Raw genomic sequence first — 10,000 nt, 5'->3', positions numbered from 1 at the left:
TTTCTCCACCTTGCCTCAAACATACCGGGTCATAGAATCTACATTGGAATAATATCAGCACAGTAAGAACCTGCTAGTTATGACAGGGACTTAGAAAAAGGACAGAGGTGGCTGAAAATTTAAAAAGCTTGATCATTTGTATTTGTAAGGTTGATCACTTGTTTGTCCGGTATAGAGAGAGTCTGGGTTTTTGTAGGATTATTGGAGAACTGAAGAGAGGGTATGAAGAGTGAGGATTTTATGTTTGTTGTCAGGAGGCGAGGTCAGCTGGTGTGTGTTAGATCTTGAGGTCAGCTGGTGTGTGTTAGATCTTGAGGTCAGCTGGTGTGTGTTAGATCTTGAGGTCAGCTGGTGTGTGTTAGATCTTGAGGTCAGCTGGTGTGTGTTAGATCTTGAGGTCAGCTGGGTTGTGTTAGATCTTGAGGTCAGCTGGTGTGTGTTAGATCTTGAGGTCAGCTGGTGTGTGTTAGATCTTGAGGTCAGCTGGTGTGTGTTAGATCTTGAGGTCAGCTGGTGTGTGTGTTGCTAAACTCATCAGGATTAGTTGATTGGCTAGTTATCAGCATCTGACCCTGTGCACACGTTGGGTCAGCATAGCCCTCTGATACCTAATAACTGGCTGTGTCCGAAATGGCACCATATTTCCTATATAATGCACTACTTTTGGTCTGTGCCCATGGGGCTCTGGTCAAAAGAAGTGCACTATATAAGGAATAGGGTGCCATTTCAGATGCAGTCACTGGTCCACTGGTGGAGAATAGGGCCAGTCCTGTAGGAACTTTAGCATAACGTTTACAGAGAACGCTAACATTTTATTGAAATATTCAATCATGATGTAGTGTAGAAGATTTAAATGTGATTCAGCTTTTACATGTGATAAACTGTTTCGTGTTGACATTTTATATTGATGGATACCATATTGGTTAGTATGATTTTTGACCAATAGTAGTACATTTCATTCTTATATTTTCATCTTAGAGGCTGGATATTATTATTGAAGTAAGAGCAATGGCATTGTGGATGGTGTAATGCTAAGCAATGTACGTTTTAATGTGGGTAGTAGTTGTGTATCTTTTGTTTTCTTTGTTCAGGCTTAGTTCTCAGGCATGGGAAAGTAGGGCAGAGTTTGACATTTTCACATTTAACATTTTAGTAATTTAGCAGACGCTCTTATCCAGAGTGACTTACAGTTATTGTGTTCATCTTAAGATAGCTAGGTGGGACAACTACATATCACAGTCATAGTAAGTACTCTTTTATTCAATAAAATAGCAAAGTCAGAGCTAGTAAGAGGGAAAACAGTTAAGTACCAGTGTTAGTTCACAAAATGCTTTTTGGTGTGTGTGGGGGGGGGGGGGAATGGAGTACTCAGGTTGGGGTGTAGCATTTGATCATCAGAGCCTGAAAGTGGAGCGGGGCAGTTCCTCTTGCTGCTCCATAGACAAGTACCATGGTCTTGTATCTCTCCCCTTGATCTGGCTGCTCTCACCTGACTAGGGCCGGCGTTTGAGGCACGCTGGAGAAGAAGACAAAGTAGAGTTGATGTTAACTGTAAAACTCTTGGGGGAGCGTAACTCTTTGACTTGTACATCCAATAGTTTTACAGTTAATACACGTGTGTTTTCCAGTGTTACTGGCGATATGATCACACAAGAGAATAAAACGCTGCAACTGTCATCTAAGTTGGTTCAGAATATGCACCTATCTTTTTAAATGATCACAGTAAGTAAGTGTTGTTGGGTAAGTGTTAAAATATACCTTTCACTCTGTTTAGACACTAGGCATGGTAGGGCTTCAGTAGCATGCCTGTACCGTACAGTGTAGTTGCGCAAACCTCAGTCGTTCTCTGGAAAGGTAACTAAGCTAACTGTATATATATATATATATATATATATATATATGTGTGTACACATTTTATCAATGTATGCTTGTGTGTGTGTATTGTATGTGTGAGGGGGTTTATGCTACTGTGTGTGTGTGTGTGTGTGTGTGTGTGTGTGTGTGTGTGTGAATGCTGTATGGTGACATTATAAGGACTGGTTTAGGCTTCCTCTAGGCAAATTGATCTACATGCCATATTTAGAAACACTGTCAGGATACAGTGGGAAAACCACAACAGTACTGTATTTACATGATTTAATAAGTTACCCTTATATCACCAGCTGTTGTTGTTGTTGTTGTTGTGTTAGGTGGTGGTGTTGTTGTTGTGGTAGGCGTTATTGTTGTTGTTTTCCTCTAATATCTTTCCTACTTCCTCCGTCTTCCTTTGTTATGTAGGTGATGAAATGAAACATCTGAAACAGCCTCTATCGTACATCCCACCACCTCCACACCATCTCTGTGCATTATCGTCTTGTTACAGTTTGGGGGAATCTAATTTCCTGCCTCCTCCTTATCAAAGGAAATTTAAAAGATAAAAACTTGTAGAGGAGCAAATGAGCTCTCTCATCGTCAACAATTTATCCAAACATGTATGCAGGATTCTCTCTCTTTCTGTCGGCCAATCTTTTAATGATGTAGTCTCCTACTATTGTTACATCCTGTTGTCACATTCTTGGTGGATAGAAGACTGCCTCAATATAGCACAGTCTCTCCTTCGTTTGTGTTACTGTGAAACAGAGTATATCATATGTTCAATACAGTCTAACACCGTCTGCTTCGTTAACTGCAACATGTTACAACATGCTCGTGTAACAGGCCCATCTCCCATCCCTTATTCTACATTTGTAGAGGGGGAACGGATGTAATAGAGTTTCTATTAGACTCTTCTGCATTTCTCCTCCATTACTACAATGAGAGTCTCCGTATGCTCTCAAAAGCCCCATGTAAAACAATTTGTCGGCCTCTCAATGCTACACTACAGATATAGATTTTTGATCATCCTGGAAATAGAAGCAAACAACAGCATTTGACTGAGCTTTTCTGATTGGTTGCAAGGTTTGTGTATAGACAGACATATATAAATGTATTTTTTCAAGCCGTATGGAATAGTCTACGGCAACAGCCCCATTCAAACGCTGTTGATTGCTTGGAAGGTTCATATAAAGCCTATAGAGATATATAGCCATGTCTTTTCCCCAGTCATTTAGAATTGAAGAGACTAGACCAGCAAAAGCCTCTTTCTAGCGCTCACTCTGTGTTGATTCTTCTCCCCTGACATTGGTGTTATCAGGCGTATCATCTGTTGAGTTTTCAGCAGGATGACCCTATAAAATGATAAAAGCCTGCCATTGTTTCTTCTCTGCTGCTGAGTTGCCTGCCTTCCACCCTCCTGCCCGTCTGTCTGTCTGTGGTTATGTCTCTCTCTCTCTCTCTCCCCCCCCTCTTCCTCTCTCTCTGCTCAGCGGTGACCTTACTCAAAGTTTCTCCCTCTGCAGCTCTATGACCTGAGATAACGTAAGGGCGGTGTAATTGGATCAAAGTGACAGCTAACTGAACGGGATGGGGCCGACGGAGTGGCCGGGCAGCGCCACCTTCAGAGGCAGGTTAAGCTGCTGCAAGTGGTTCTCCTCGTACGGCAATGGGAATGTTTTAATATTCCCACCGCGGTGAAGTAACTCCCTGCCTCTTACCCCACCCTCTCCTCAGGCCAGCTACAAATGTAGGATGACAAGCTGGCTCATCCGTGTTCTCATCCGTGTTCCTGCCGTGTGGTAATTGGCTTTTCTCAGAGAGATCTCCACTAAGGGGGTCCAGCCGGGGGCACCAGTCACTAGTCACATACGTCTTGCCAAGGTCACAGTTCACATGAACTCAATTTGGAATTGCAAACTGACAAGCAAGCAAATCTGGGGCAAATTGAGTAGACAGATTGATTTAGGGCCAAGGATTGTGTTAAAGCAAGGAATGGTGGGATCTAAAGGACATTCAGCGGTCTTGGAGCTGGACTAGAATACCCCCTCAAGTGTGACATGGGGGATAGGGAGTGTGCACTAACCACATTACAATGGCCAAGCCCATTATTCATGACATGGTGCATGTTCTGATGCTGTCATATTATCAATACTGTAATATGTCTTAATGCTATCACCAATATGTAGCAATATATACCTGTCACCAATATATAACTTTCTATTTTATATCTAATCGACCTGGCCCGGGTATCCTGAAAGGATATTGACCTCATCCCGTCAGTAGAGGATGCCTGGTTATTTTTTTAAATGCTTTCCTCGCCATCTTAAATAAGCAAGCCCCATTCAAGAAATTTAGAACCAGGAACAGATATAGCCCTTGGTTCTCTCCGGACCTGACTGCCCTTAACCAACACAAAAACATCCTGTGGCGTTCTGCATTAGCATCGAACAGCCCCCGTGATGTGCAAATTTTCAGGGAAGTTAGAAACCAATATACACAGGCAGTTAGAAAAGCCAAGGCTAGCTTTTTCAAGCAGAAATTTGCTTCCTGCAACACAAAGTCAAAAAGGTTCTGGGACACTAAAGTCCATGGAGAATAAGAACACCTTCTCCCAGCTGCCCACTGCACTGAGGATAGGAAACTATGTCACCAGAATTTCAATAAGCATTTTTCTACGGCTCGCCGTGCTTTCAACCTGGCTACCCCTACCGCGGTCAACAGCACTGCACCCCCCACAGCTACTCGCCAAAGCCTTCCCCATTTCTCCTTCTCCCAAATCCAGTCAGCTGATGTTCAGAAAGAGCTGCAAAATCTGGACCCCTACAAATCAGCCAGGCTAGACAATCTGGACACTTTCTATCTAAAATGATCTGCCGAAATTGTTGCAACCCCTATTACTAGCCTGTTCAACCTCTCTTTCGTATCGTCTGAGTTTCCAAAAGTTTGGAAAGCAGCTGCTGTCATCCCCCTCTTCAAAGGAGGGGGCACTCTTGACCCAAACTGCTACAGACCTATATCTATCCTACCCTTCCTTTCTAAGGTCTTCGAAAGCCAAGTCAACAAACAGATTACCGACCATTTCAAATCCCACCACACCTTCTCCGCTATGCAATCTGGTTTCAGAGCTGGTCATGGGTGCACCTCAGCCATGGTCAAGGTCCTAAACGATATCGTAACCGCCATCGATAAGAAACAATACTGTGCTGCCGTTTTCAGTGACCTGGCCAAGGCTTTCGACTCTGTCAATCACCACATCCTCATTGGCAGACTCAATAGCCTTGGTTTCTCAAATGATTGCCTCGCCTGGTTCACCAACTACTTCTCTGATAGAGTTCAATGTGTCAAATCGGATGGCCTGTTGTCCGGGCCTCTGGCAGTCTCTATGGGGGTGCCACAGGGTTCAATTCTTGGGCCAACTCTTTTCTCTGTATACATCAATGATGCCGCTCTTGCTGCTGGTGAGTCTCTGATCCACCTCTACACAGACGACACCATTCTGTATACTTCTGGCCCTTCTTTGGACACTGTGTTAACAACCCTCCAGATGAGCTTCAATGCCATACAACTCTCCTTCCGTGGCCTCCAACTGCTCTTAAATACAAGTAAAACTAAATGCATGCTCTTCAACCGATCGCTGCCTGCAGCTGCCTGCCCGTCCAGCATCACTACTCTGGACGGTTCTGACTTAGAATATGTGGACAACTACAAATACCTAGGTGTCTGGTTAGACTGTAAGCTCTCCTTCCAGACTCACATCAAACATCTCCAATACAAAGTTAAATCTAGAATTAGCTTCCTATTTCGCAACAAAGCATCCTTCACTCATGCTGCCAAACATACCCTCGTAAAACTGACCATCCTACCGATCCTCGACTTCGGCGATGTCAGTGCCATCCATTTTGTCACCAAAGCCCCATATACTACCCACCACTGCGACCTGTACGCTCTTGTTGGTTGGCTTCATACTCGTTGCCAAACCCACTGGCTCCAGGTCATCTACAAGACCCTGCTAGGTAAAGTCCCCCCTTATCTCAGCTCACTGGTCACCATAGCAGCATACACCTGTAGCACGCGCTCCAGCAGGTATATCTCTCTGGTCACCCCCAAAGCCAATTCCTCCTTTGGCCATCTCTCCTTCCAGTTCTCTGCTGCCAATGACTGGAACAAACTACAAAAATCTCTGAAACTGGAAAAATGTATCTCCCTCACTAGCTTTAAGCACCAGCTGTCAGAGCAGCTCACAGATCACTGCACCTGAACATAGCCCATCTATAATTTAGCCCATGCAACTACCTCTTCCCCTACTGTATTCATTTATTTATTTATTTTGCTCCTTTGCACCCCATTATTTCTACTTTGCACTTTCTTCCACTGCAAATCTACCATTCCAGTGTTTTACTTGCTATATTGTATTTACTTTGCCACCATGGCCTTTTTTGCCTTTACCTCCCTTATCTCACCTCATTTGCTCACATTGTATATAGACTTATTTTTCTACTGTATTATTGACTGTATGTTTGTTTTACTCCATGTGTAACTCTGTGTTGTTGTATGTGTCGAACTGCTTTGCTTTATCTTGGCCAGGTCTCAATTGTAAATGAGAACTTGTTCTCAACTTGCCTACCTGGTTAAATAAAGGTGAAATAAAAACATATTTTTTAAAATATCTAACCCACCAAGAAAAAGAAATGATACCAACCTGACAGGTAACCATGCTGGTTTGTCTACTGTTTAATTATTTTTTATTTTTATGCAAAATCAGATTTTTTTCCCATTGGATATTATTGTGGAATTTGGGTAATTTAAACGTTTCTAGAGAGTCAAGTCCACAGAATGCATCCATCGACTATTCAATTCGATTAGTCATATACTTCAACCAGGGAAAAAAGAGGCTTGGCTTAAGATATTGCTCCTACGATTCCACAACTACAGCACAAACCAAATGGGGTCGGGATGCTTAATTGTAGCCCAATCAACCTTTACTAATGTAATGTCACTTTTATTTAACGTGAATAAATGGGAAATCTCTTTGCTTGAGGAGTGAGCTGAGCTGAAGTTGGAGCAGAGCGGAATGAGTGGGAGTGAGTACCGCACAGCGCAGGCAGACAGTCAGACAGGCAGGCAGGCAGGCAGGCAGGCAGGCAGGCAGGCAGGCAGGCAGGCAGACAAGCAGGCAGACAGACAGACAGACAGACAGACAGGTAGTCAGGCAGGCAGGCAGACAGAGACAGACAGACAGTCAAGCAGTCAGACAGACACAGACAGACAGACAGACAGGATGGGAATGAACTATTTGATGTGTTGAATGTTAATGCCATCTGTAGATTATAAGGATTATTAGTGCTTTTCTCAAGTGACATTTCAATTATTTTCTGATCCCATCGATTAAATTCTGGAGTAATTTGCCTTTGATATGAGCATGTCAACATGAGCAGTGTGTTTTGGGCTGACAAGTGGTGAGAAGACGTTCCACAGTCCCAAGGGCTGTTTAAATACTTCATCTGTCGTCTAGTTGAGATGATACAGTTGAAGAAATAATAACAAAGCAGACCTGAGTGACATATAAAGTGATGTTGAACGTCATCTTGTTGTTTGTGAGCTTTTGTTTGTTTAACCGACATGTTACGCTCTAATTGATTAATTGTCCTAACAACAACTAAAATATATTAGAGTACAATAACAATTTCTAGCATTACCTTGTAGGTCAATATATGAGGTATATTTTCCCAATATGAAGATGCAAATGTATCACATATTGTTGTTGTGATCAATGACTAACTAACTTTTGTTTCTCTTCCCCATCTCTCCAGGTAGACCAAGTCAAGCCAGTATTGGTCTGTAACACTGTCTGTCTGTTCTATTAGTGCTGAACACAAGTGAAATAAACGTGTGTATGTGTGTGTTCTCTGTCGATTGCCACAGGTTTAGTCCCTACGAGTGGTATAACCCCCACCCCTGCAACCCCGACTCAGATGTAGTGGAAAACAATTTCACCCTGCTAAATAGTTTCTGGTTCGGAGTTGGAGCTCTCATGCAGCAAGGTAGACGCCTCTGCCTGCCCCCCTTTAGCACACATCCCACTATTTTCCTGGGGGTACAAACTTGCTCTTAACCAGGCCCACGACCATGCATGGGGGCCTCTGTGCATGTAGCTGGAAGCGGACTGACTGACTGGTTTGGTTGCGTCTGTCTGTCCACAGTATGGTGTGGATTGGCAGGATGGGATCTTGAGATTGTGAATGATGAGCGTTATTGATTGATTGGTGAATGAGGATAGGATAGCCAAGCGTTTTCCTCCCTGTTCCTGCATGATCTCCCACCCTCTCCTATCTACTGTACCCCTCCTCTGTCCCCCACCCCACCTGCCTCCCTCCCTTCCCCACAGGTTCCAGAACAGGTAAGTCCTATAAGTGCCAGAAGGTAAAGAGCTAGGTGCAGAGAGAGTTGAGAGAATGAGAATGAGAGGTAAAACAGTGTACTGTCTCTTAGCCTGCCTCAGTCTGGTTTTGTTTCCTTCTGCCAAACCGATGCCATATCTTCTCAACTAGTGTCTGTGTCTTTAGATTGAGAAAAGCAAAACAAAACAAAAGGAACTGCAGTACGGCATCACATGAAATGAAATGGAATGATTTCATTTAGACTTGTAATATCGACTGAGACTGCATGCCAAGATGAGATATGTTGCATTTTGTAATACATCTTTTTTTACCTTCCCTGAGTAATGCAACATATTTGAAAGTTGTGTTAGTTAAGGTAGCGATGATGACAGTAAGGTCTGCAGCATGGTTAAAACAGCCTGGGTCTGCCCTGCATCTGATCTGGACCATGGAATGGAACATAGAGGGGACTGACTTTCCTAAGCAAAGTTCTGCCCAGACATGAATCTTTTGGAGAACATTTTTTTCCTGGCCGTTGTTGATGGCTGGTTGCATGCAATGAGTTAGCATGCAAGCCTTCATTTAAATGAAGTTGATTGAGTGATTCTTTTGCAGGTATAATCGTTGTAGATTTGTATACTGTGATTTGTAAGAGTAAGTTTTAAGAAAAGATTACAAATTGCAATTGACAAATGTTACGGTTAGAAGTCTTGGGACTCTAATCCACCTTGTGCAGGTGGGTATAATGAAGTTACCCATTTGGGTAGGTTTTTGCCCTCTGTATTTGTGTTAGGCAATTCTACATATTGCCCAGGTTAAAGATGCATCATGGCTTGAGAAATTTTAGCTTCTGTATGGGCCATGTTAAATGTGTAATGGATATTCTAGAGCTTGCTGGAATGTTTTCATAAGTGTGTCAAGGGTCTGTCAGGGTATCTGATGTAGTAAAGTATGCTGTAGAATATACTGTACCTGTCAATGTAATGGTGTTACGTCCTGTAGTTGAGAAGATGTGGCTGTAGGGCAGAAGGGTTTTGGAGGACGAGACTGAGACAGAGGAGCACACTGTGCCTGCCTGCATGGTGTCTCTGTGACGACCACGCCGGCCTACACTGTAGAGAGGCTCCCCTGCTCCCGCGGCTTGGCCCCGCCCCCAGAAAACTGTGGGATGTGCAGTTTGGACATGACGTTACCTTGGGTACATGACAGTCAGCCCCAACCAGGTTCAGTTGCTTTGGCTCTGATGGGCTCCGCTCCAGGGCGGTCAGAAGCATAGTATTGAATGGCCTCAACGGGGTAAGGCCACTGAGCTGGTATACAGTGTTGTTCCACTGAACACAAAGCTATCTCTGTTTTTCCTGGTCATGTCATGTGTCTTGCTGTGTCTTTTTTTCCTAATTTGAGTGCTTTGACCAATGAGCAGTGTCGGCTGCAAGGCATCCTGGGTAATGATGGTGTGGTTGTTGAATCATGTTACACTGTCTGTCTGGCTGGTGGGGGTGGGGAGAATCAGGGAGAGTGAGAGGAGATATGGGAAGAGACATGTGAGAGTTGAGAGGATGCGAGGGTGGATGTGCAGAGCGGGTTGAGTGCAGTGTGTCTCTCTTTGTTCCCCTCCACAGTTCTCTCTCTCTCTCTCTCTCTCTCTCTCTCTCTCTCTCTCGTGGACAGGGCTTTGGGCATGAATTCAGATGTTACTGGACAAGGCTGTCAGGTCTCTTTTCTCTCACCATATTTCTCCCTGAGTGACGGCTCACTGCCCAGACTGG

At 43.9% G+C, this 10,000-nt stretch overlaps 1 protein-coding gene across 1 annotated transcript in view; it reads left to right on the top strand.

Annotated features, from left to right (window-relative positions):
- Nucleotides 1-8,165, top strand: part of LOC115176636 (glutamate receptor ionotropic, kainate 2) — a 190,598-nt gene extending 182,433 nt beyond the window's left edge. Inside the window, exon 13 of the mRNA XM_029736756.1 lies at nucleotides 7,777-8,165. Coding sequence (XP_029592616.1) covers nucleotides 7,777-7,966 — 190 coding nt within the window. The 3' untranslated portion in view covers nucleotides 7,967-8,165. The remainder of the gene's footprint in view (nucleotides 1-7,776) is intronic.
- Nucleotides 8,166-10,000: the final 1,835 nt, after the last annotated feature.

Source organism: Salmo trutta, chromosome 37, assembly GCF_901001165.1.
Source record: "Salmo trutta chromosome 37, fSalTru1.1, whole genome shotgun sequence".
Taxonomy (NCBI): domain Eukaryota; kingdom Metazoa; phylum Chordata; class Actinopteri; order Salmoniformes; family Salmonidae; genus Salmo; species Salmo trutta.
Note: the sequence above shows the minus strand (reverse complement) of the source record. Positions and strands in the feature narration are given on the sequence as shown.